Consider the following 26,880-nt stretch of genomic DNA (forward strand, 5'->3'; position numbering starts at 1 on the left):
CAAGTGATCCATCCGCAGTGATCCACTCCCAGCTTCTTGCAGTCAGAGGCTAGGGACACCCAGAGCATGAGGTTGCATCCCTGACCATCTTGGCTAATAGCCATTGACAGACCTATCCTCCATCAACTTATCTAGTTCTTTTACGAACCCTGTTATAGTTTTGGCCTTGACAGCATCCCCTGGCAACGAGTTCCACAGGTTGACTCTGCGTTGTGCGAAGAAGTACTTCTTTATGTTTGTTTCAAATCTGCTACCTATTAATTTCATTGAGTGACCCCTGGTTCTTGTGTTATATGACAGGGTAAATAACACTTCCTTATTCACTTTCTCCACACCAGTCATGATTTTATAGACCTCTATCATATCACCCCTTAGTCCTCTCTTTTCCACATTGAAAAGTCCCAGTGTTTTTAATTTCTCCTCATACTGAAGCTTTTCCATACCCTGAATTAATTTTGTTGCCCTTCGCTGTACCTTTTACAATTCTAATAGATAATTTTTGAGATGGGATGAGAAGAACTGCACACAGTATTCAAGGTGTGCGTGAACCATTGATTTATAGAGTGGCATTATAATATTTTCCGTCTTATTAGCTAGCCGTTTCCGAATGATTCCCAACATTCTGTTCGCTTTTTTGACTGCTGCTGCACATTGAGTGGATGTTTTCAGAGAACTATCCACAACTCTAAGATCTCTTTCTTGAGTGGTAACAGCTAATTTAGACCCCATCATTTTATATGTATAGCTGGGATTATGTTTTCCAATGTGCATTAGTTTGCATTTATCAACATTGAATTTCATCGGCCATTTTGTTGTCCAGTTACCCAGTTTTGTGAGATCCGTTAGTAACACTTTACAGTCTGCTTTGGACTTAATTACCTTCAGTGGTTTTGTGTCATCTGCAAATTTTGCCACCTCACTGTTTACCCCTTTTCCGAGATCATTTATGGATATGTTGAATAGCACTGGTCCCAGTACAGATCCCTGGCGGGGACACCATTTACCTCTTTCCATTCTGAAAACTGAGTGTTTATTCCTATTCTTTGTTTCCTTGTTTTAACCATGTAATGATCCATGAGAGGACTTTCCCTTTTATTCCATGACAGTTTACTTCATTTAAGAGCCTTTGGTGAGGGACCTTGTCAAAGGTTTTCTGAAAGTCCAAGTACAGTATATCAACAGGATCGCCATTGTCCATATGTTTGTTGACCCCATCAAAGAATTCTAGTAGATTGGTAGGGCATGATTTCCCTTTACAGAAGCCATAAATCGTGTTCATCTATGTGTTTGATAATTCTGTTCATTACTATAGTTTCAATGAATTTGCCTGGTACTGAAGTTAGGCTTACCAGCCTGTAATTGCCGGAATCACCTCTGGAGTCTTTTTAAAATATTCTGTCACATTAGCTATCCTCCAGTCATCTGGTACATAAGCTAATTTAAGTGCTAAGATACATACCAGTTAGTAGTTCTGCCATTTCATATCTGATTTCCTTCAGAACTGTTGGGTCAATCCCATCTGGTCCTGGTGACTTATTACTGTTTAATTTATCAGTTTGTTCCAAAACCTCCTCTACTGACACCTCAGTCTGGGACAGTTCCTCAGATTTGTCGCTGGAAACAAATGGCTTAGGTGTGGGAATCTCCCTCACATCCTCTTCAGTGAAGGCTGATGCAAAGAATTCATTTCACTTCTCCACAAAGGCCTTATCATCCTTCAGTTCTCATTTACCACCTTGGCCGTCCAGTGGCCCCACTAATTGTTTGGCAGACTTCCTACTGCTCAGTGAAATTTGCTGATAGTTTTTGAGTCTTTGGCTAGTTTCTCTTTTAATTCCAATTTTTTTCTATCAGTTCTAACCATCTGCCAGTGCCCCCCTTGGAACTGCAGCAGTGAAGAGCCAACACGACCTAAGACAAAATGAAATCTGCTGTCAGATGGCCCCTCTCCTAGTGGAATGAAGCCCGTTTTATAGTGATGGGTTAATTTGTGTGGCAACAAAATAAAACAACACTTCCTTGTAAAAGAAACTCACTGTCCATCCAGCTAAGTACTCAAGGGAACGGTATTGCTCCTCCCACAATTTCCTCCAAGTCTGTAAATTAATTTTAATGCTCATAAAAGTAAAGGACTAGTTGTTCTGGCCTGAGTGGCACCAGTGTGAGCTTCCTCCCTGCGATCAATCAGTCTGTGTCACCATGTATGTTGCTGTACAGCTCGGCCTACCTCCAGAGATCATGCTGTGCTTTCACATGTTCTAAGCAATACCCTTTTCTGCAAGGGTTGTGGCATTGGTTCAGAGAGCAACAGGTTTTAGAGCAAGCATAGTGCTTTAGCCTGTTCTACTGTCATTCTGCTGGTCTAAAAGTGTTTTGTAACCACAAATTAAGCCTCAAATGCTGCTGTGAGTTAGGTCAGGGATATCTACGGGTCACTCCACCCATTAGAGAAATGCAACCACCTCTGGTGTAGAACACAACACTACTTAGTAGTTTAGAGGAAGGAGAATATTGTCTCCAACTGAAACTGCAGGTGGAATTTATACAGGTAGAACCTCGATAAGAGGTGGACTCGGGAAGCCACTTGCAGAGTAGAACAACAACTTTATTGTTATGAACAAACTATGTATTCTTTTGTGCCAGCAGATGGTGATCTAACTATGGACACAGACACACATGCACAGTTCTGGTCTCTGGTCTTGTATAGAGCACTCCATGTCGGGTTGCCAGGCGTCCGGTTTTCGACTGGTACGCCCAGTCGAAAAGGGACCCTGGCGGCTCTGGTCAGCACTGTGGACCGGCCATTAAAAGTCCGGTGGGCGGCACAGCAGGGCTAAGGCAAGCTCTCTGCCTGCCCTAGGTTTGCACAGCTCCCCATAAGTGGCCAGGGCAGGGGCAATCAGGGAAGCTCCATGTGCTGCCCCTGCCCCCAATGCCAGCTCCGCAGCTCCCATTGGCTGGGAACCGCAGCCAATAGGAGCTGTGGGGGCAGTGCCTGTGGGCATGGGCAGCACATACCACGCAGAGGCGCCTGGCCACGCACCTCTGCCTAGGGGCCAGACGTGCCAGTCGCCTCTGGAAACAGCGCAGAGCCAGGGCAGGCAGGGAGCCTGCTTTAGTCCTACTGCACCACCGACCAGGAGCCACTTGAGGTAAGCACTGGAGCCCACACCCCAAACCCCCTGCTCCAGGTCGGAACCCCCTCCTGCACCCTAACTCCCTCTCAAACCCCCACACCCCCTCCCGCACCCCAACCCCTCTGCCCCAGGTCGGAACCCCCTCCCGCACCCAAACTCCCTCCCAGACCCCGCACACCCACCCAAACCCCCTACCCCAGGTTGGAACCCCTCCTGCACCCTCACTCCCTCCCAGAGCCCACACCTCAACCCCCTAACCCAGGTCGGAACCCCCTGCTGCATCCAAACTCCCGCCCGGACCCCACACCCTGCACTCCCTTCCACACCCCAGTCCCGTACCCCAGCCCTGAACCCTCTTCCACAGCCCAAACCCCTCATCCCCAGCCCCACCCCGGAGCCCGCACCCCCCGCTGGAGCCCTCACCTCCCCCTCACACCCCAATCCCCTGCCCCAGCCCAGTGAAAGTGAGTGAGGGTGGGGGAGAGCGAGTGAGTTGGGGGGGCCCTCAGGGCAAGGGGTGGGGCAAAGGTGCTCAGTTTTGTGCAATTAGAAAGTTGGCACCCCTAATTCCATGTCTCCCAAACTGGAATTCAACCAAGACACCAATCCCTAGCTGTGTGAACGGGGCCAGGCTCAAGATCTTGGGTTGAACTGTGCACCTCAGCTGTGACATGGCAGCTTGAGCAGCTCAGGGGCTGCTAAGGTGGTGCAGGGGCCTTGGTGCAGACCTGAGTCAGATAAAGGGGTACTACCTACTGTGTTGAATAACTCGTGCAGCCTCCGCACAGCCCCGGCAGGCGCTCCAGCCAGCGGAGTTGAGACAACCTGAAGCAGCTTCCCGTGATCTGTCGTGAGCACAGTCCAAGATGTAAAGGCTGCCAGCCATTAAAACACTCAGCAGCGACGGCCAGGGAAGGTTTGTTTTCATGAAAATGTTGTTCCCCTTTTTGTTAAAATTGAAAATCCCAGTGGCCCCTATTGCTGTCGTAAAGTTCAATTTTTTTTCAACCAGCTCTAATTTTTAATGGTAGTATTATTGTCACACTGCTACCCACGGTGGGCTCGGTGCTGGCGAACTGTTCTACTAAATTAAGGCTGAAGGTGCTCATTTTTGTACAGTACCAAAATCTCATGCAGTAAGTCATGCTCCCCCCCCCCGCCCCCATTTTCCCTTCCACCACCTATTGGTCTGTCTAGGATGTGCTAAGATCCCAGCTCTCCCCACCCCTTTCTGCTGACTCAGTATTTTGTCTGTTAGACACTGAATACAATGAGACTACTCAGACACTTCAAGCTGAATGTGCCCTTAAGTGCTTTGCTGGCTCCAGGGCGGGTACATTGGGAATCATGCCATCAAAGTCAATGGAGCTAAAGCCATGTGAAGCTGCAGCAGCTGAGAGGTGACTACGGCCCTTTCCCTTCCATCCTCAAACAGCTGCGCGTGCTCTTGGAGTGCAGCTGTATTCTTTTGTCTCAAGTCCTTGCACCATCCTTGCTCGCGTTCCTTCGCTTATTCCACAAGTGAAGAAGCAGAGCAGCCCCGCCTGAGTTCTTTGGGAGCCCACTGGTGCCCTAATTAAACACCGCGACAATACGCGTCGTGTTTCTGGCGCAGCCCCATGGAGAGCACATGGGTCTGGGATGTGGGGTGCGGGCTGGACTCCCTCAGCAAGCAGACACAGTGAGTGCGAAGTGCAGTAAGACTGGAGGAGGGTTTTTTCCATTTAGCTCGGGGTTTGGTGCTTTGGGCCTAGCTACTTGATTCAGTGAGGTCTTTCCCCCGCTCCAAGCAAGCATCACTTCATATATGTGCATGCCCATGATTTAAGCCCCCTGTCGGGGAATAAGTGCTTAAATACGGGGGTGCTACATTTCCAGCATCTTGTGAGACCTGTTATTTATTAGTCTGACTCTTTGCACTGTTGATTTTGGTCAGGACTTTTTGTTTTGTTCTCCATTATATAAAGCAATAAAGAGGATGTTATACAAGAAAGCAGCTCGCTCTTTATCTGATCCTTTCCCACGAATCCGTGTTTTGGATTCAAAGCCAGGGCTCCAAGCTGAGCTCTACCATTGTGATCTGCATCAGGGTCTTACAAAGAAAGGCCCCCCACTGCCGCACAACACCTAAGCACACGCTTCAGCCTAGGTCTAGTCATCAAAGCACTTGAGCGTGGGCTACATCTGTTCACTGAAAGCTGAGCAGATGCTTAAAGTGAGTTGCTCAATCAAGGCTATAGACTCTATACGCACACTGGGGCTCATTAAGGGACCAGCACAAAGAGAGAGCCATGCAATCTCCCTGACTTGCACCCTCCCCTCCTTGGGGAACTTGTGCTCAGGAATCTCGGCAGCTTCCAGAGCCAGGCAGTGCCAGGGAGAGCAAGAAGCTTCGCTGCCTTTCTACCTCCAAGCTCAGCACCGCAAATCCCCCTGCGGCTCTCGGGGGGGGAAATACGAGAATGCTAGACCCATGCAATCCCCCCACACATCCACCAACACACCAGCAACTTTTGGCAGGCACTTGCATAGTTCCTCCTCTCCAGGGCAGAATTTGGCCTTCAATCATCGGCAAATGCAGACTCAAATAGTGCACCAATTAACACTGGAGACGGTCAGTTGTTTCCCTTGGAAAACTAACAGGATCTAATGAAGTGGCATGGCGCAACAATCAAATAGACGGCATGATTATGGGGCGGCTGCCCCTCAGACTACCCCCTGAGTAAAACTGACAGGATCGGACGCCCAGCTCACAAATGAATAGGAATTGAGCATCCAAATCCCTTAGGCAACTTGGAAAAGTGAAGCCTTGCTCTTCCACAACACGTTACTGTGACACTGGTAAACCAAGTGCCAGCTCTGGCCAGGGCCATAGGCATTAGCTAAGAACTGACAAACTCATCGCTGGAAACCAAACCAGCTCACCTCTGTGTTACCTGTTTTGAACAAAACTATCGGTCTTATAAGAATGTATTTAGCGTTTACACAGTGAAATGCATGTAAGTGGCTGCCTGCATTAATCTTACTGGTAATGTCTGTAGCCCATGTCACCTGGTAAAATATGTTTGTTTTATAATCGTAAAAACACCTGCTCTGAACTCGTGAACCCAGATGGGAAGAGTGGCTCCCCACCTATCCAGGGGTACTATCAAAAATTAAATGGGCCATTGTAAGACAAAAGCTTTGTTGACTGCCCCATCCACCAAAGGAGAAGTATGGGCAGAAGGACTTGTCCCACCAGTTTGAATGCTGGAAGGGGGAAATAAAAATAGCTAACAAAAAGCTTTTTCATCTCTTTGCTGTTTGGACCTGCACTAGGGCTAATGCTGAGAAACAAAAAAAACAGAGCTTCCCAGGCCAACCGGGGTTAAGCCCTAAAAAGACATTCAGTGCTGACAGATTACTCCATCTCTTCGAATCACAGATGGAAACTCGTTTGTGTATATATGATTGCTTGCTTTAACCTGTAAATAACTCACATTTCCTTTTCCTGGTTAATAAACCTTTAGTTAGTTTATTACAGGATTGGCTACTGGCGTTGTCACTGATATGCGATCTAAGATACAAATTGACCAGGGGTAAGTGATTGGTCTCTTTGGACTGGCAGCAACTTGAATATTTTTGGAGTAAGTGACTAAGTCCAGCTTGCCTGGGTGGCAAGCTAGATCGGTGTGCCCAAGGGGACTGTCTGTGACTCCATGGTAAGACTGTTACAGCGTTCTAGGAGTTCACATTTGTTGCTGGGTTGGTGAAATCGAATGATAGAATGTAGCCCCAGTTTGGGGTGTCTGCCTTGCTTTTGACAGGCTGCCCTGAGGTTGGCACTCTCAGCTGTGAGCCACTCTGACAGCGGCAGAGAAATTTCAGCATGAACTGGCTGGAGTCTCCTGCAGCAGAACCACACAACAAGTTGTTTTTTATTCTCCAGCTTATGCAAGATCTAAGTACATGGCATTAAAAGGACACACCGTTTTGAACATCGATTGCATGCCCTAGGCAAGAAGCCCAAGGACATCTCTGCTGCTTTGACTGAGGCTGGTGTAAACACTGACAAAGAAAAGAAGTCTTTGCAGCACAAAACCATGTATCACCAGAGATGCAGCGAAGGCAGGCTAGCCATTGGTCTTGGATGGCTTAGACACAACAAATCCTGCATCTTGGCAGGGGGTTAGACTAGATGACCTTTGCGGGCCTTTCTAACCCTCTGGTTCTCTGATATGGTAAGGAGCAAATTTCTTGCCGCTGTTGCAGAGAGATGGTGAAAGTACAAAATGCAGATGACTTGGTTATTCCTGTATAAACAACAGCATCAGCACCCATGGGTGAGAGCTGGCGAAACTCAGCAGATCACAAAAGCTAGATGCTGGGCTAGCAAGGTGCATCAAGCTTTATGGAAATGCAGGAAGGAACAGTATTAATCATGTAATTAAGGAAACCAGACAGGATGCAGAACTGTGTCATTCATCCTTAGTGTACAGATAGTGGAAAGGCTCCAGTACAGCCCAGTACAGTATTAAACAACATTTCAAGTCCTGAACTACCTTGTTAATTTTTTTCCTTATTGAAATGAAATCCTAGCGCTGAAGAGGAGAATGATTTGTGCCTGAGTCTTTCTGCCAGGAAAGGCTGGATTAGCCTTGCCTCCTCCAGCTGGCCCTGCTCTTCTTTGCTGTGTTTATAACTGTACGCAAAGGGCACTTGGTGGTCTGGGGCGGGGGGGGGGCGTGTTGGTGGGGAAAGCTAAGCAAACAGCCCTGCTGTGCCTGGGGCTACAAAGGCCAGACACCTCGCACAGCGCGCTGTGGCCCACCTTGTAAGCGGGAAAGGCTAACCCGCTTACATTCCTCTGCTGCTGCAGGTTCCACGTGGCTTCCTGTGCAGGGTGAGGACAGCAGCTGGACCATGGGATTAATGCACAAAGCCCTCAATGGCCCAGGCCTTGTCTGTCTCTCAGAGCGTCTCTGGTCTGTACAGCTGGGAGCTCTACAGCAGATAGAGCACAGGGCAAGGGTCCCAGGGAGTAGGAGTGGGGCTTTTGGGCAGCAGGGCCTCCGTATGAGCAAATCGTCCCCTCAGAATGGGCTCCAACCATAGCCCCTTGAGGGCATGCCTTCGTGCTGGGACAACAGCAGCGTGGCCCGGTGATGTGCCCCTGCTGAGAAGGGCTGGGGAGGTGCTGGGCCTTGTAGCCTTACCCCATGCAGTTAGAGGGAGGGCTGAAGAATATACATCGCCCCGGCTGGATGATGCTTGATCAGGTGACAGTTACTAAATACCGGTATCCTAATATTCTTTTGTCCTCCACTGAGGGCGTTTGGATGAAGAATATAATTGGCATCGGATAATGATCAGAATTCGTTAATTGTGAACGTTGGAGCGTCACATCCATTGTAGCTTAATTCTCTGGTGTCTTATTTTTATTTGTACTCATTTCTGAGTTACTGCCGAGCTACAGCCCCTAGTTGTTACTTTGGGATCTGTTCTCACTGGAGAATGACATGCATAGCAAGCCCTGCTGCATTCACATGTATGTAATATGCTGGTTTAATGCATGTGAGCCAATCTCCTTCCAGGGGCTAGCCCCCACAAAAGGTTCACAGATACAGCTCATTACACATTCTTGCATCAAAAAAAGTACAGACCCCTAAATCAGCCTAATTTCCTCCCTCATTTCATTTCCTAACATGGGGGAAATGCCCTTTGGCCTAATAGTATATTAATTGCTCAACTATTAGATAGTTTTGCTGTCTTATAAAGAGAACCAGCCTTTGGGTTGCATCACCTGGAATGCTGGGCACAGAAAGCACGAGGGGGTGCTGCTGTAGCTACATGAATTTGTTCCCAACATTTTGTTACATTGAATGGCACCATAACCTGGCTCTTGCAAACATGGTGTTTGACCAAAAGCTGTCCCTAAATTTGGTCTGTTGCCCTCTTTCATCAAAAGTGATTAAAGAAGGTCCACTCCCATTTTGCTAGTGCAATCAAGTAAGTTTCAGTCCTAAATAAAAGGCATCTTATGCTGCAACAAAACAATTCCAAGATGCCTGTGGGCGTTACATGGTTGTGAAATTATATTTCACCGGCAGCCAAACAAGCCTGGGCTGCAATTTTGTCAGATTTCATAGATTAGGTAGCGCTAGATTTACTCAGTAGTTAACTGAGAGACCTCCAAGGAAAACTGAGCTTGTGCCAAAAGCAGCCTTGATAATTCAGCCGATGGCACCTTTTCCCTGGACGCTGGGAATGTCCCAGCATAGCATTAGTAGCCATGTCTTGGTGGAGATTTTATCAGCGCTTTATATCTTGAGCTTAAATGTGGTACATATGCTTTTGGTTCCACAGCCACAGGTTCTGTTCCTGCTTTGGGCCAGTACGGGAGAGATTTTTCAAAAGCACTCAGCACTGGCCTAACGCTGCTCTTGCTGAAGTCAGTGAGAGCTTAGGAGCAGCTAGGCCAACACTAAAACACTTTTCCTACAGCCTCTTAGTGGTGTTTCCACCAGTAAAATGGCAGCAGAATGTCACTCTCTCAGAAAGAGAGAGAGAGTTCAGAGAGGAGAACACGAGGAAACTGAGCCCCAAGAGAAAAGCAGGGATGAGGAGGTTGTGACGAGGGCCCTGTTTGTTGACTGGGGCCGGCCCAGTGCAGGGTTGGTACATCCCATCACACAGTCATCTGGACTCCCTGTGGGATCAAAAAATTGTAACAAGGTGGCCTCAGGACCCCTGGTGGGGCCAAGCAAATAATCCACCTGTGGCCCCTGGGCAAGGTGGAACCATCAGTTTGTAGCCTCCAAGCCTCCTGGCTGGGGCAAGCAACAGCAGTTGTGGGTCTGGGCAGGGCAGGACCAACAGTCAGTTTGCACCCCCCAAGTGGGCCTGGGTAAACAAGCTGACTATGGCCCCCGAGCCTCCTGGGTGGGGAAGGCAACAACTACTGGGCGGGGTTCTGACCTTCTGGGCAGAGCAGAACAAATGGTCAAGTTGTAGCCCCCAGGCAGGGCAGAGTAAACAAACAGTCTATGGACCCTCAGCCTCCTGGCTGGGGCAGGCAAACAAACAGTAGCCGCACTTAGTAGCAAGTAGGGTGGGGTAGGGGAACCCAGGCCCACCCTGCTCCACTGGGTTCAAACCCAGGGCCCTATGAAGCCAGGGGATTCTCCAGTCAGGTTTTAAGCACCGACTTCTACTACATTCCCTGGGTCACTTCCTTCTGCAAGGTGCATCTCAGGCATCTCCCTGGCTGGCAGCAGCTTGGCGTCCCCATAAATCTCTGCAGTCATCTGGTCGTCCCCAGCATAGTCCGGGTCGACGATTCCCACCAACTGGAGAGTGTCAGGCATCTCTGCAGGAGCTTGCAACACATATCCGTCTTCCTACTCAGCCAGCCAACACTGAGATGGGCTTCCTCCTTTTATCTGTCCCTTTTACTTGCAGCATGTGCAGCAAGGGTGAGGGGGCGTGGTCTCTCGGACCCACAGTGATTGGTCCATCCCCGTTGGCCCAGTGTGTGGTGAGTTCACTATGTCCTTGGCACCTTTCACATAACCAGGCTAGGTGAGTAGGCAAATTTCAGGCTCCTCATTCATTTTTACAGGCCACCGTACTGGTTTGTCTGCAGACACTGTGAGGAGGCAGAAGGAGAGAGAGTCTGAGCCATAGGGATCCTTGCAATTGTTCTTAGAACTTGAACTCTAACCATACCTAAGCAGATGCCCCACAAACAAGAGAGAGAATTTTTCTAGCAGTGCATGTGTCCCTGATACTCTGTACAGCAACTAAACCTATAGCAAAACGAGGTTACTGAGACAGAACCACAAGTAACAAATAACAATGCTTACTATTGGATGAAATCCTCCTGTGATCAACTTCCTTTCCTCCTGCCAGCTTCACCTCTAGTTTTCCTGGGCTGAATTTTAGTTAGCTGCTCACTTTCTTCAAAAAACAGCCGTTTGTCCCTTGGGTCATCTCACGTGAAAAATTCTGGATCATCAAACTCACCTCAGTCCCTGGAAAAATCATGGTGCAGGTCCTCAAGGAAACCATTTTGAAGCACTTGGAGGAGCGGAAGGTTAACAGGAACAGTCAACATGGATTCACCAAGGGCAAGTCATGCCTGACGAACCTGATTGTCTTCTATGATAAGATAACTGTCTCTGTGGATATGGGGAAAGCAGTGGGCATGATATATCTTGACTTTAGCAAAGCTTTTGATACGGTCTCCCACAGTATTCTTGCCAGCAGGTTGAAAAAGTATGGATTGGATGAATGGACTATAAGGTGGATAGAAAGCTAGCTAGATCGTCGGGCTCAATGGGAAGTGATCAACGGCTCAATGCCTAGTTGGCAGCCGGTATCAAGTGGACTGCCCCAGGAGTCAGTCCTGGGGCCAGTTTTGTTCAACATCTTCATTAATGATCTGGATGATGGGATGGATTGCACCCTCAGCAAATTCACAGATGACACTAAGCTGGGGGGAGAGGTAGAGACGCTGGAGGGTGTGGATAGGGTCCAACGTGATCGAGACAAATTGGAGGATTGGGCCAGAAGAAATCTGATGAGGTTCAACAAGGACAAGTGCAGAGTCCTGCATTTAGGAAGGAAGAATCCCATGCACCGCTACAGGCTGGAGACTGACTGGCTAAGCAGCAGTTCTGCAGAAAAGGACCTGGGGATTACAGTGGACTGGATATGAGCTGGATATGAGTCAGCAATGTGCCCTTGTTGCCAAGAAGGCTAACGGCAAATTGGGCTGCATTAGTAGAAGCATTGCCAGCAGATCGAGGGAAGTGATTATTCCCCTCTATTCGGCACTGGTGAGGCCACATCTGGATTACTGCATCCAGTTTTGGGCCCCCCACTACAGAAAGGATGTGAACAAATTGGAGGGCAGCGAAATGATTAGGGGCCGGGGGCACATGAGTTATGAGGAGAGGCTGAGGGAACTGGGCTTATTTAGTCTGCAGAAGAGAAGAGTGAGGGACTTTGATAGCAGCCTTCAACTACCTGAAGGGGGGTTCCAAAGAGGATGGAGCTCGGCTGTTCCCAGTGGTGGCAGATGACAGAACAAGGAACAATGGTCTCAAGTTGCAGTGGGGGAGGTCTAGGTTGGATATTAGGAAACACTATTTCACTAGGAGGTTGGTGAAACACTGGAATGGGTTCCCTAGGAAGGTGGTGGAATCTGCATCCTTAGAGGTTTTTAAGGCCTGGCTTGATAGAGCCCTGGCTGGGATGATTTAGTTGGTGTTGGTCCTGCTTTGAGCAGGGGGTTGGACTAGATGACCTCCTGAAGCATCTTCCAACCCTAACTTCTATGATTCTATGCTATTAGCCCATCTGAAGAGACCCAGCCCTTGAAAATAATAGGTTTATAAAAACTGAATTGTGCCTCAAAACAGATAAAGTGTCCTTGGTGTTGCAGAGATAACTGGCTCAGAGAGTTGAATTTGCATCTATCTAGGGTTTGAAGAATGGTCTTGTGGATAAGCCACTGGGGACTTGAAGTCAGAAGACCTGAGCTTAATTCCTGGCTCAACTACAGATTTCCTCCCAAGTCACACCTGTAAAATGGGGGCAGTATTCTCTGTCTCAGAGCTCAAACTGCATGACAATGTGGGCAATACAAGTATATACAGAGATTCCCATCAGGACCAGCGCTATTAGAGAAGACTTTTCCCTTCTGTCTCCCTGAGAATGCTCTGATTTGTATTTGTTATATACAATTTGATGATGTCAGTCGAAAAGGTTTTAGATATTTATTTGTGATTTACCTTTGCGCTGCTTACCTTTGCTCTCATATTTAGGATTACCTCTGCTCCCAGTTACAGGTCAATAAAAATGTAACATCTATTATTAGCAGTGGAAAGGCAATTGCATATAGCATGCCAAGTTCAGATTCTGGACTTACTAATTCTAGGTAAACAAGATAAATTTAGATATATTTGAGATGCCAATAGTAAAAGCTTTCAATGTCTGTTAGAGAAATGTCTCCTATACCTCCATGTCAAGTGTAAAAGTATAATTAGGCAGGCCAAAAATGAATTTGAAGAGCAACTAGCAAAAGTGTCAAAAACTAACACCAATACTTTGTTTAAGTACAGAAGAAGCAGGAAGCCTGCCAAACAATCAGCGGGGCTACTGGACAATCGAGGTGCTAAAGGCGCATTCAAAGAAGACAAGGCCATTGCAGATAAGCTAAATGGATTCTTTGCATCAGTCTTCATTGCAGAGGATATGAGGGAGATTCCCACGCCTCAGCCATTCTTTTTAGGTGACAAATCTGAGGAACTGTGCCAGATGGAGGTGTCAGTAGAGGAGGTTTTGGAACAAATTGATAAACAGTAATAAGTCACCAGGACCAGATGGGATTCACCCATGAGTTTTGAAGGAACTCAGATATGAAATCGCAGACCTACTAGCTGGGGTATGTAACATATCACTTAAATCAGCTTCTGTACCAGATGACTGCAGGATAGCTAATGTGCTGCAATTTTTTAAAAAGGCTCCAGAGGTGATCCTGGCAATTACAGGCTGATAAGCCTAACTTCAGTACCAGGAAAATTATCTGAAACTATAGTAATGAACAGAACATTCAGACACACAGATGAACACGATTTGTTGGGGAAGCGGCAACCTGGGTTTTGTAAAGGGAAATCATGCCTCACCAATCTATTAGAATTCTGTGAGGGGGTCAACAAATATGTGAACAAGGGTGATCCAGTGGATATAGCGAACTTGGACTTTCAGAAAGCTGTTGACAAGGTCCCTCACCAAAGGCTCTTAAGCAAAGTAAGCTGTCATGGGATAAGAGGGAAGGTTCTGTCATGGATCAGTAACTGGTTAAAAAGACAGGAAACAAAGGATAGGAATAAATGCTCAGTTTTCAGAGAGAGGTACATAGTGGTGTCCCCCAGGGCTCTGTTCTGTTCAACTTATTCATAAATTATTGGGAGAAAAGGGGTAAAGAGTGAGGTGATAAAATTTGCAGACAATACAAAGTTATTCAAGATCGTTAAATCCAAAACAGACTGCGAAGAGCTACAAAGCAATCTCTCAAAACTGGGTGACTGGAGAACAAATGGCAAATGAAATTCAATGTTGATAAATGCAAAGTAACGCATACTGGAAAACATAAACACAACTATACATACAAAATGATGGGCTCTAAATTAACTGTTAACACTGAAGAAAGAGATCTTGGCGTCACTGTGGATAGTTCTCTGAAAACATACGCTCAATATGCAGCAGCAGTCAACAAAGCTAACAGTATATCTGGAACCATTTGGAAAGGGCTAGCTAATAAGACAGAAAATATTATCATGCCAATATAATAGTCCATGGTACACGCACACCTTGAATTCTGTTTGCAGTTCTGCTCATCCCATCTCAAAAAAGACCTATTAGAATTGGAAAAGGTACAGAAAGGGGCAACAAATATGGTTCAGAGTATGAAACAGCTTCCATATGAGGGGAGATTAATAAAACTGGGCTTTTCCAGCTTGGAAAGAAGATGACTAAGGGCGGATATGATAGAGGTCTATAAAATTATGACTGGTGTGGAGAAAGTGTAAAGAGAAGTGTTATTTACCCCTTCACATAACACAAGAACTGGGTGGGGAGTCACCCAACGAAGTTAATAGGCTGCAGGTTTAAAACGAAAGTATTTCTTCACACGACACACAGTCAACCTGCAGCACTCATTGCCAGGGGATGTTGTGAAGGCCAAGACTATAATGGGGTTCAAAAAACAATTAGATAATTTAATGGAGGGTAGGTCCATCAATGGCCATTAGCCAAGATCATCAAGGACATAACCCCATGCTCTAGATGTCCCTAGCCAGAAGCTGGGAGAAGTCAACAGGAGATAGATCGCATGATAATTGCCCTGTTCTGTTCATCCCCTCTGAAGCACCTGGCATTGGCCACTGTCAGAAGACAAGATACTGGGCTAGATGGACCATTGGTCTGACCCAGGATGGCCGTTCTTATGTCTTATAGCTGGGGACGGTCTTACATGTCCATTGTTTTTAATATATCACAGAGAGGAGACAGTGTTAATTGTGAAGAAGGGTTATTCCAGTAAACATCTTTGGCAGTTCTCTGTCACCCACAGCGTAGGGTATTACCGCAACCTTCTGCGCCAGCCCAATGCAGCTCCTCAGCATCACCGGGTTATTCTGGTTCTGTTACATATAGGTTCTTATACTGCACGTCTCATCATAGTAGCTGAGATACTGCGTGTGAGCTGGACACAGCTGCAATCCTGGGGAAGTTTGTAAGACCGTTTAATATGCTCTTTGCTAGACAGAGAGGGGTCTAGCTTCCTACAGAGAACCTCACAGCAGTAAAAGAGTAAACAGTGCCACCTGCTGGCACCAAAGGGAAGGATTATATATTTTATTAGCCTGCTCCAACAAACCATTGAACAGATACTCACTAATAAAGGTCCCAAAGGAAATGCTGTCAGCGTGCTCTTAGATGATGCTAGTGTGTTTTATGTGAAATGCGAATACCTTGGAAGTAAATGCTGTCTCTCCTTGTGAGTATTAGCAGCTCAAGCTGTCTTTACTGGAAACACTTTAAGGCTTGGCATTGGCTTAGGCCATGTCTACACTTACAGCAGCACAGGTGTGACAAGGTGGCTGCCCTTCTGTAAGAGCGCCCGGGTAGCCGTGCCGTGCCGATGGGAGAGCGCGCTCCCATCGACATCATAAAACCAGCTCACGAGCAGCGGTAGCTCTGTCAGTGGGAGAGCGTCTCCCGCCGACATAGCACTGTGCCCACAAGCGCGTATGCTGGCAAAACATATGTCACTAGGGGCATGTGTGTTTTTTTCACACCCCTGACATAAGTGGTAGTGTAGACACGGCCTTAGTCGTGCTGCGGTACTTAGCTAACCGCCATTACTGTAGTGTCTGAGTGCTGCCTCATCTGTTACGTATCTATTCTCACCAACCCCTGTGAGGTGTGAAGTGATATTATCCCCATTGTACAGACAGGGGACTGAGGCCCAGCCAGACTAAGGGTATCTCTGCACAGCAGCGGGGAGGGTGCTTCCTTAATGTGGATAGACAGATGCGCTAAAAATAGCCTGGCCACATTGTCTAGGGCTAGCCGCCCGCGTATGTAGCCGGGGGCAGGCAGGTTTGGTCTCAGCAGCTAGCCTGAGCCACTGTCGGTGCGGCTGCAGCCACACGGCTAGTTAATTTAGCTCACGTCTGGCTACCTGCTCTGCAGATGCAACCTCCCCCCTGCAGCGTTGCTGCACCCCCACGCCCGTGACTTGCCCATGGCCACCCGGGAAGCGTGCAGCAGAGCAGGGAACTAACCCCGGGTCTCCCACTGCACCATCCTTCCCATTTTTCCCCAGGGATGCTGAATGGCAGGAACATACAGGCCCAGACAGCCAAAGTGCATTTGGTAATGAGAACCACTTGAGGGGCTTCCTTAGGAGGGGGACACCAAAAGATTAGGATGGCTGAGGGCCTGACCCTGAAGATGTTCCCCACGTGTGTAAACCTGACTCATGCCGGCAGCCCCCTACACTTCAGAAACACAGCTAGCCTAAGTAAAGCCAGCACATCATGTGAGTAAGTGGCTGCAGGAGCAGGCCTTTGTTTTAGAAAGGGGAATTGGAAGTAGAGGTTTGATGGGAATCTATAAAATAATGAACGGCCTGGAGCTGTACAGGTGAGTAACTCTATTAGCCCGTTCACAGACGACAGGATAAATTAACTCATTTGCAAGCACTAAACTAAAGATGGATACAAGGAAGACTTTAATCAGCTGTATAACTAAGCCAGGAAGTCGCAGTTACAGGAGATTATTGAGGCAAGTAGCGCTGTACATTTGACCCCCAAAGACGATACATTTATGTGAAAGGAGGTCAGTGCCTGCACTAGGCAGGGCAAAACACAAAAGGCGGGATTTCAAAGGCACTCAGCATTAGTCTAGCTCGGAGTTTTTTACCGCTGACTTCAACAGGCGCAGAGCTAGGCTAGCTCAGTTTGCTTTTCCAACTCCGACTCCTATGGGCTCTCATGCTTCAGGCCACAAGGGGGTCAACCAGCTACGTGTAGAAAGAGATTCCTCCATTTGGTATAGACCTGCAAAGTGTGCCAGGTTTGGCTGTGTTTGTTGTATTGCCTGCATCCAGTACAGTTCAGGCTGTGCAAATGGGTGCCAGATCGGATAGAGCGTTGGCCCCGTTCAGTGTGGCAGATGGTGCTACATCAAGGACATAAATACTATGTTAAGGATGGTTGTTGCTGAAGACCTTGGAAGCCGCACCAGTGGATCCACAAGCTTAGAAAGGCTTAGAAGGATTAGGTTTTTATCAGTAAATGTCAGTTTCACCCCACACAAACCAATGGAAAACTATTTCCACTGATAATAATTGAAATGTACAGACAGGCAAAGTAAGAAATATGCTGCCTGGAAACTTCTTAGAGCCAAAATCCAGGGATGTATATTTTTGAATCAGACTTGTTACCAATAGACGAGCGAATGAATAGTAAAAATGGATCTGACTTGCTGAGTTGCGGATATTTACTTTGTATATTTTGACACGTGATGCTGACAATTTGTGGTTTAACAGTTTACAAAGCTTTTAACTTTTTGAGTCTCAGCATCCACCATGGTTAGATAATTATCTGACCCCCTCATCATTTCCTGCAACTATGAAAATTTAAATAGGTAAAAATAGAAAAATGTGCTGACACTCCATAATTTTGTGCAACTGTGAAAATTTAAAATAGATTTTTTTTAAAAGTGCTTAAAACTAAATGTTGATATTGTCTGTCAAAATTATAAAATAAAAATTGAATTCTGTCAAACCTAACTCTAGAGGAAGCAGGTCAGGATGCTGGCTGTGTGGTATTTTTTCCAGCACTGGTTGGAGCAGGGATTTATGGGACCACATCAGAGCTAAGTGAAAGTTACTGAAGTGCGGCCAACATTTTGTTGAGCCTCAGGAACTTTCTAACCAGGTCAGAAACCAGTTGTGTTTTCCCTGGTTTGAAGGCTTTGTTTGCCCCTTCTCCACAGAAGGCCCTTGTCCTTGCCCCTCGGCCACAGTCCTGTCTTTACTAAGTGTCTTCTGGAGGCAGGCTTGCACCTGGACTGGCATCACGGTGTCTGCAGTACAGACATGCCAGCATACTGGATCAGCTATTTAGCTCAGAATACAGCTGCTCAGAAAATGAAAACCTATTTTCATGAAAAATGCTGATTTTTGATGTTTTCATTTCAAAGTGTTTGAAGCAGGACCCATTTCTCCACATTTTCTGTTAATTTTGTGGGGGGGAGTATATTTTAATCAACATTATCCAGCTGGCTAACAGAACCATTCATTAGCCCAAAACCTGGCATGTAGATGTTACACCAAACCTGTTGGTATCAATGGCTCCTCTACCCTCCCAAGAAGCTTTTCTGGAGGGAGGGGGAAGTCAAAAAGGCTTCCACAGAACCATGGCAGGGCTCAAAAAAGAGCCATGACAATGATCAAGAGCCTGGAAAAAAAACTATTTAAGAGAGAATTAAAAGATTGGGACATTTTAATTTTAAAAAGAGAAGAATAGGAAGGGATATGATAAAAGTATATAAGATAATGAATGGTCTAGAGAGGGTAGCTCAGGAGCTTCTGTTCACCCTGTCTCATAACACAAGAACAAAGGGGCAGTCAATGAAATTAATTAAAAGAGGGCAAATTCCAAACTGATAAAAGGCAATACTTTTTCACACAACATATAATTAGACTGTGGAACTCACTGCCACAGGAAGTCATTGAGGCCAAGAACAGCAAGAGTCACAAAAGGGATTGGCCATTTATATGGATAACAAAACCATCCGGAGTTATAATTAATGACACCAAAATTTTGGAAGGGCTATTAAAGCTCATGCTTCAAGGCTTAAGTCAATCTCTAACTATTTGATCTCATCCTGATTTCTAATGTTGGGGGCAAATTATCTTACCTCTGACTACAGAAGGGTCCTTACACCTTCCTCTGGTGCATCTGGTGCTGACCAGTGTCAGAGACCAGATACTGGGCTAGATGGACCTGAGGTTTGATCCAGTCTGGTAATTTCTATGTTCCTAATTTTCATTAAATCAGCTCTGCTGACGTGGCTATGTGAGGAAATGTAGGTTTTTAACCATTTTAAATTCAAGGAAGATAAGGTGGGAAATGAATTTCTTCTTCCAACACCAACCCTGGGGAGAGAGCTTATTTGCTGCTGGAAGAGCCACCGCTCAGCTCCCAGGAGAAGTCGCACTCCTCGGTCTTTGCCCTCCTGCGTTCTGTGTCACTATGCAGTAGTTTTGCTCCTGCAAATGGAGCACATACTCTGGCAGACTGGAAGTTCAGGGATGCACAGTCCAGACTAGTGGGGGGTTGTGTCACCCCTGCCCTGCACCCTTGGGTGCCTTATAATGCCTTGCTGAAGTAGCTCCCACCTGGGCTGCTCACAAACAGCCTTCCAGCATGCAAGCCACACCTGAGTGTCTGTGTGTAACTGCAGCCTGGGTTACGCTCTGGCCCTTACCAGCCTGGGTTACACTGCAGGGTGATTGCAACACACTCCCAGTCCTGGATTTCCCCAAGAAATGTATCTCCTGTACTGCCCAGCCCTCTACTGGACAGTACAGCTATTTTAAGTCCATTATTCCTTTAAGGGAAAAAGATGCCAATTTATTATCTCAAATAGTTATTCAGACACTTCAATTTAAACACACTGGATTAGATAAAACAGTAAAACAAGTTTATTAACTAGAAAGTGAGAAATTTTAAGTGAGTACAAGTAATAAGGCATAAAAGTCAGAAATAAAAGAAAAATAAAGATAAAACATTTACTAATGTCTAACTTAAATTATATTAGATTCAAGCAGAGTTTCTCACCACATGCTCCAGCAGATTACTGACCAAACTCTCAGAGTCCAGTGGCTGCTTCCTTTGTCTCTTCAGGTGCAGGGAATGCAATAGGCAGATGCCTGGGGGGTGATGTCCATCCTTTTCAGTCATCTTCTTGAAAACCATTTCCACCTGAGACCCAGGAGCCAGAGAGTCTTTGTGGAAGGATACTCCCTGCTGGCTTTTTCACTTGTTTGAACTTTCTTTGTCTTTTCTTCCTGATTTATGACTCGGTTTACTGCTTAAATACAAACTAAGCACAGCACACATTCCTTTGATTAGGACAGACCTGTTTGCCAACTTCTGTTTGGGCAGGGCTGTGGGGTTTGGAACGTGTGTTAACATCACCATACAGGGTTATTACTGTATAATGTCACACACACTGTTGCACACATATTTTGCCAGGACAATAATGATCAGCAAATTACAAGTTTTCAAATGATATCTTACAAGGCCTACTTCATACAAAGATAATTACAATAGTACGTCGGGTGGGCATATAGGAGAATATTGTCACACCAGGGCAGACTCGGAGTTCAGGATGCCCAGCACTGCTTTCCCCCTACTTGCTGGGAGGCCCATCTGTGCCAGACACAGGGCTGGAGAGGAGGGTGATATGAGTGGCAGGACACTTTTGGGGCAGTTCCAGAGCCAATCAAAGACACTGCCCCACCCAAAAGGACAGGCTGCACCGATTTGTCTCTTTCCAGTCTCGGACAGAGCCACATGTTCAGCAGTGACTGCCACACAGCACCAGTGCTCCTCATCCTAATTATGTCCTTTGGTTCGCCACCGGAATCCTGATACGCTCACCTCCCTCTGCCTGTTGTTTCTGGATCACAGATATTACCTGGTAACAATGGAAGCCAGAGGCACCACAGTGCTGCAGCAGCAGCTCGCCTCGCTGGCACAATTTCCATTCAGAGAGCTTGTCAGTCTGTCTGGGCTTGCAACCTTCCCTCCGCAATGGGGTCCCATACTCAGAAGGCTGCAGCTAGTATGCTGGGGATGCTGCTTTCCTCCTGGGTTAGACAAACCAACAGGCTTTGGGGAAGGTTTTTCTGCAAATAACCACCCCATTCAACCCCCACTTGTCCATCAACATATGCTAATCAGCCACGTGCACCTGCTTCAATGCAGTATCTGGAGAAATGGGTTGATAGAGAGGCACTCCGTGGGTAACACATCACCTGCCCAAGGGAGCAATGTGCACAAGGACCAGCCCACTTTGTGGGGGTACCGTTGCGGTCTCCTTCTAGGGCCATGTCTCCAAGGGGTCTGAAAAGGAGCAAATAAAGGATGTAAGAGAGTGAACGATCCTGGGGAAAAGAAAGGAAAAACCCAAGCCCTTTGAGAAACTGAACTTACCAGAAAATAGACGCATAGAAAGTGTGTGCGTGTCTGCTTCAGGATACAGCATAATCCTGCTGATCTCACTGGCAGTCAGGGAGGGATGTGCTGGCTGTAAGTATCCATTAGCAAAGCATGCTGGGAATGGGAGGAGTCTGCAGCCTTATAAAACACAGGCTCTTGGAACGCAGCCAGCATGAGGGAAAGTTGGGCCACGCAAGGAGTGCTATCTCGTGGGCAGAGCATACTGGCTGTATGAAGAGGGGCTGGGGAGAAGGTGCTGGATTTGAGACGCTGGGCACCCAGGCTGGGGCTTACCTCCTTAAAGAGACCATGGACTCTTCAGAAAGAGAAAGACCCTGGGCACAATGAGCCCTGAAAACTTATGGGGTTAGGGCACTGAATGCTGCTGGTATCCTGTGGCTGCTGGTAAGGTACTTACCAGCCACCTGTTGATTTTCTCCAGTGCACGTAATAATGTGCGGCCAGCCTGGGGATGGTGTGATGGCCGCCATCTTGGCTGAGGGCTAAAAGCATGAGCTGCCATTGCCTGAGCTCAGACGCCCAGAGTGGGCCTGACACACACACTCCTATGCGGGTTACAAAGGCACCAGCGTTTCAGACTGGGCAGGGAACGGCCACGTTTGTGCTCACCGTTATGCCAGCCTGTGACGTCACAGGAGTCCTTGCAGAGGGGGCTCATAGCAACAGGCCTCTTTACTCTAGAGAGCCCAGCCTGGGCCAGCCTTTTCATCGCCCACTTTGTAAACCGCTGCCTCAGCGTTTGCCACCTCTTACCCACTTTCATTGCACGGCCTGACCTGGCACAGCAGGGCCCTTGCTGCCACCTACCTTTTGTGACCCTGCTGGGGCACTGTCCAGGCCGATTCCCCACTCTGGCACTTCGAGTGCAGAAGGTGGGGGCTGCAAGGATTCTAAAAATTAATTCCGGCCACGCCAGGCTGGTATTAAACTCCCAAGGTTACAGCTTCTCTTTGACCTTGGATGGGTAGATGCTGCCACCACCCAAGTGCAGAACCCCTTTGAGAGCCCAGGAAGGCACACTTGGGAATTCCTTCCTGTGGGGTGCCCTCAAGCCCTCCCACCCCCCACCCCTCCAGGGGAGAGCTGAGGAAGAAGAAGAAGGGGAAAAAAAAGAAAGAACTCAGCTGTTGCCACCAGCTAATTAAACAACATCTGCACAAACCTCTTAAGACACAAACATCCAATTCTGTTCTTTAAAAAAGGTAAATTTTATTTTAAAAAAAGAAAGAAAATATATCTGGGAATTCAGGCTATTGCTAGATTTTAAAAGAGCAACTATAAGGATTAAGCACCTTGAATAGCTTTCTTGAGGTCCAGCTCAAAGGTTACAAGCAAAACAAAAGCACCTGGGGTTAGCACAGAGGAATCCACAAGCCATAAAGAAATAAAAGGAATAAACCTAATCACGTCTCCCTAGACATTTCCTCAGTCACTTACATATCGGGGGTTTTAAATGAGTAGCTTCTAGGTATGATACAGATGATTTTTCATACCTGGCCCAAGCTTCTTACAGCATAGCTCTGCCCTGTCCGCCTCTCCCCGGGAGAACAGCCACAGGCAGACAAAAGGAGAGTTTTTTCTCCATTTTAAAAAGTTCTAGCCTTCCCATTGGTTTTTTTGGCCAGGCGCCCACTCACTTCCTTTTAGCTATGGATAGCAGTGAGACTTTTTAACCCTTCACAGGTAGAGCAATTAGAGAACAGCTACTAAGAGGGATTTTATAGCTACTGGCTGGCTGGGTGTCCATAAAAGGGAGGTACCTGCCCCCATCATTTATCACAGGTGCAGTCAGCAGAGTCCCCCTCACACACACCCTGGCAGAGTCCTTTATGTGGGTGGATGGGTGATGAAGCTTCCCTCCTCTGGGACCCACTGTGGCCCGGCCTAAAGGCCAGGGGTGTCAGTGCAGGAAGGATGGGTCCCAGCATGCCCACAGAGCAGTGGTGGTGGGCCCCAATCTGCCCGGCAAACAGCTGATGTGTAGGTCGCCCCTGCCAACTAGCACCCCAAAAAGAAGCAGGGCCACGGCACAGGGGTGGGATCACAGCACTGGGCAGAGCCCTGGGGTCCCAGGTCCTGGGTTTCCTTCCTCTGGCCCTATTGAGAGGTCTCAATGCACAAGTATCCCGCAGAGCGTGCACTCCACATGTTGCCTCACTGGATAAAGATGAAGCCAATCCTGAAGTTTATAACAGGATAAGGAAGGAGGGGGCAGATCCTCAGCTGGTGTAAATCAGCATTCAAGTCATTTGGGCTACACTGACTTACATCAGCTGAGGTTCTGGTCCAGAGCCTTTAAATTCAGGCATTCGTCATTGCAGGTTAGTAAACCGACCATTTAATTCAATTAACGTAGACAGGTGAAGTCCCCATTACTATTTGGTGAGACCAGACACTGCAGACATTAATAAGGTAGGAGAGATTGCTGTTATCGGTAGTTCAAATGGCTCAGAGATTCAGAACATCTTTACAGGTGCATTTGCACTCTCTCCACCCCCTGTTCCTGGGATCATTAATTACAGAAGGAAAAAAAAACAACAACAAAAAGAAAGCGTGGACATTTCTAACCGTAAAACTATATTTCATTTTGGCCTTGATGCACGACAGCACTTCGATGCAGATCCTCAAAATGCATTTAGGCAATGGGAGTTAGGCACCAAATATCTTGGCAGATCTCGGCCTTCAACAGAGGCTCAAGAACCACGGAAGCCAGTGGCTCTTATTTTATTGACATCACTGGAACTGAAGCACATGCTTAAAGGGGCTTTTAAAGAGAGGCAGGCTGGCCCAATGGTGAGCAGCAGAGGCTAGGACTTGGCAGATTTGGGTTCAATTCTTTGCTCTGCGACAGACTTCGTCGGGGAAGTCACTTTGCCTTCAGGAGTCTCAGTTCCCCATCTGTACAACAGGGATAACAGCACTTCCCCACCTCCCAGGGCTGCTGTGACATGAAAGACATGGTCGTGAGGACCAGACTTGGACCTTGGATCGCTTCCTAAACTGAGGCTTCTATGGGCAGAGACATGCTCTAGAAAGAGTCATATATTTCCCCACGTTGTAATAAGGGACCTTTCTGCAGGCTGGGAGGAACCAGCTTTTCACTGGACATGTTTTAATCAGAACATAATGAGGCTATTTGTCTGAATTACAATAGGTCCTGATATTCAGAATAAATAACCAAGCTGGGTGTTGATTTATTTGGCTTGTATGTCCCTTAAGGCAGGGAATAAATCTTATCCGTGTTCTGCAAGATGCCATGGATATTTATGGCACTGTTTGCTGTATTCCGCCCATTTGTACCCCCAAGACCACGCTGCTGTCTAGCTCAAGCGCAGAACTTCTCCTGTGTCTTTTAAACCGTGCCTCCTGCCAGCCGTCTGTTGGCAATTCTTCCCAGCGACTGGCTCAGAGTCTGAGTATTGGTCACAGTACAGCTGGCCCTGGTCCATAGGGAAAGTTTTTTGGTGTGTCACTTTATTTGGTAGCCTCTTAGTGTGTTGAATCGCTACATCTTCCAACATAGCCAAATACAGCACTGCACATAGAGAAATGCTTGATAAGCTTGCCCAGTTTAGGAACGTGCTATTGATTTGCCAGCGTTTAACTAATTTTAATGGAGACGGGGGAAGAATTAATTGCTACATATCAAGGATATGCTGCCCATAAATAGAAAAGCCTAAGACAGTGAATAGGGCACTGGACTGGGACTCAGGTCACTTTGGTTCTTTTCAGAGCTCTGCCGCTGACATGCTGTGTGACATTGGGCAAGTCACTTCACCTCTGTGTGCCTCAGTTTCTCCCTTTCTTTGGGGCAGGGACTGTCTCTTACTATGTGTATATACATTGTCCAGCGCAGTAATAAATAATTATAATAGCACTTTTCTTTCATAGAGCTCAAAGTGCTTTACAGAGGAGGGTCGCATCATTTCCCCCGTCTTATAGATAGGGAAACTGAGGAACAGAGCAGTGAAAGAACTTGCACAAGATAGGCCAGCAGGCCAGTGGCAGAGCTAGGAATAGAATCCAGGTCTGCTGAGTGTCTTTCCAGAGAGCTACTAGACCACACTGCCTCTCAGACTGGGTCAGAATTGTCCCTTCTGGCCTTAAATCAATGAATAATTCTTGCTTCCTTCTATCACTGACAGACCTTACACGAGAGCAGGGGTTCTCAAACTTCATTGCATCATGACCCCCTTGTGACAACAAAAATTACTGTACGACCCCAGGAGGGAGAACCAAAGCCTGAGCCCGCCTGAGTCCCACCAACCCAGGTGCAGGGGCCAAAGCCCAAGCTCCACCACTTCAGGCAGGGGATGGGGGGCAAAGATTAAGCCCAAGGGCTTCAGCCCCAGGCAAGGGGCCTGTAGCCTGAGCCCCACCACCCAGGGCTGAAGCCCTGGAGCTTCAGCCCTGGAGCTTCAGCCCTGGGCCCCAGCAAGTCGAAGCCAACCTTGGTGACCCCATTCAAATGGGGTCACGACCCATAGTTTGAGAACTGCTGCACTAGAGATATTTCTATTATAACCTGATTTTGGTTGGGGCCTGTGGCTGCCACTGTAATACAACTAGATGGTAACGCACCTGTCCATTGCACATAACCAAATGTCAGCTCCACTGATCATTTCCCACCACACATGCTTGGTATTTTGTGCCACAGGGGACATCAGAAAGGTTTAATTCTGGTGCAAGCACTGGACCTTGAGAAAAGTATTTAGACATGGGTTGACACTGAGGCAATGGGTCATGTCCCGCTGTAGCATGGGAAATAAGGGCCATCAACCCATTTCATTCAGCGAAATGAAGCAGGGCAGAAATAACTCAGACGTCTTCTTAGGCATCCAAACATATGGTGCCGCTTCTCCTGAAAAACCCATTAACAGTTTGACAATACCAAGTTAGACGATTATTACTCTTTTCAACCAGCCGGATTTATTACAGGGCTTGGCTTTGAGCAGGACTCCCATCTGAGCTATCCCACCTAGGCCCTGGAGACTAATTGTAGAGTACTTAGCTTCCACCTCTTGTTTGTTTCACCGAAACAACCCCCTTCATGTTTCCCTGCTAGTTCCCTCGCTCCCCCACCCCCGCGGCCCCGTAACTCTTTGTTTTTAATGATCAAAACATCAACAAAGAATTTCCCACTTTGCCCCCCTGGCCTGGAGGAAATAAGGGAACCCCAACTCCAGCTACCCAGGAAAACCTGACAACAATAAAGCGAGATGCAGCTCTCCCACTCATTGACACTGGGAAGTGACTGTGTGTTATTAATTTGGCAGTATTTCCAATCCCATTCGCCTGAGGTTCCTTTTGCAATTGAAGGGCCACAAGAAGAAGAAGAAAGCAGGCCTGACGTTGGTTTCTTTTTCTCTATCTGCAGGGGACGTTAACAAAAATAGAATACTCTTTTGTATCCACCGTCTCATAGCTGCCCCCGA

The 26,880-nt window shown here is 47.3% G+C and overlaps 1 protein-coding gene across 1 annotated transcript in view; it reads right to left on the reverse strand.

Annotated features, from left to right (window-relative positions):
• The window catches only part of LPL (lipoprotein lipase), a 57,244-nt gene extending 35,329 nt beyond the window's left edge, over window positions 1-21,915 (reverse strand). Inside the window, exon 1 of the mRNA XM_077818062.1 lies at window positions 21,843-21,915. Within this exon, the coding sequence (XP_077674188.1) occupies window positions 21,843-21,915 (73 nt within the window). The remainder of the gene's footprint in view (window positions 1-21,842) is intronic.
• Between the last annotated feature and the right edge of the window lie 4,965 nt (window positions 21,916-26,880).

This window comes from Eretmochelys imbricata, chromosome 5 (genome assembly GCF_965152235.1).
Source record: "Eretmochelys imbricata isolate rEreImb1 chromosome 5, rEreImb1.hap1, whole genome shotgun sequence".
Classification (NCBI taxonomy): Eukaryota; Metazoa; Chordata; order Testudines; family Cheloniidae; genus Eretmochelys; species Eretmochelys imbricata.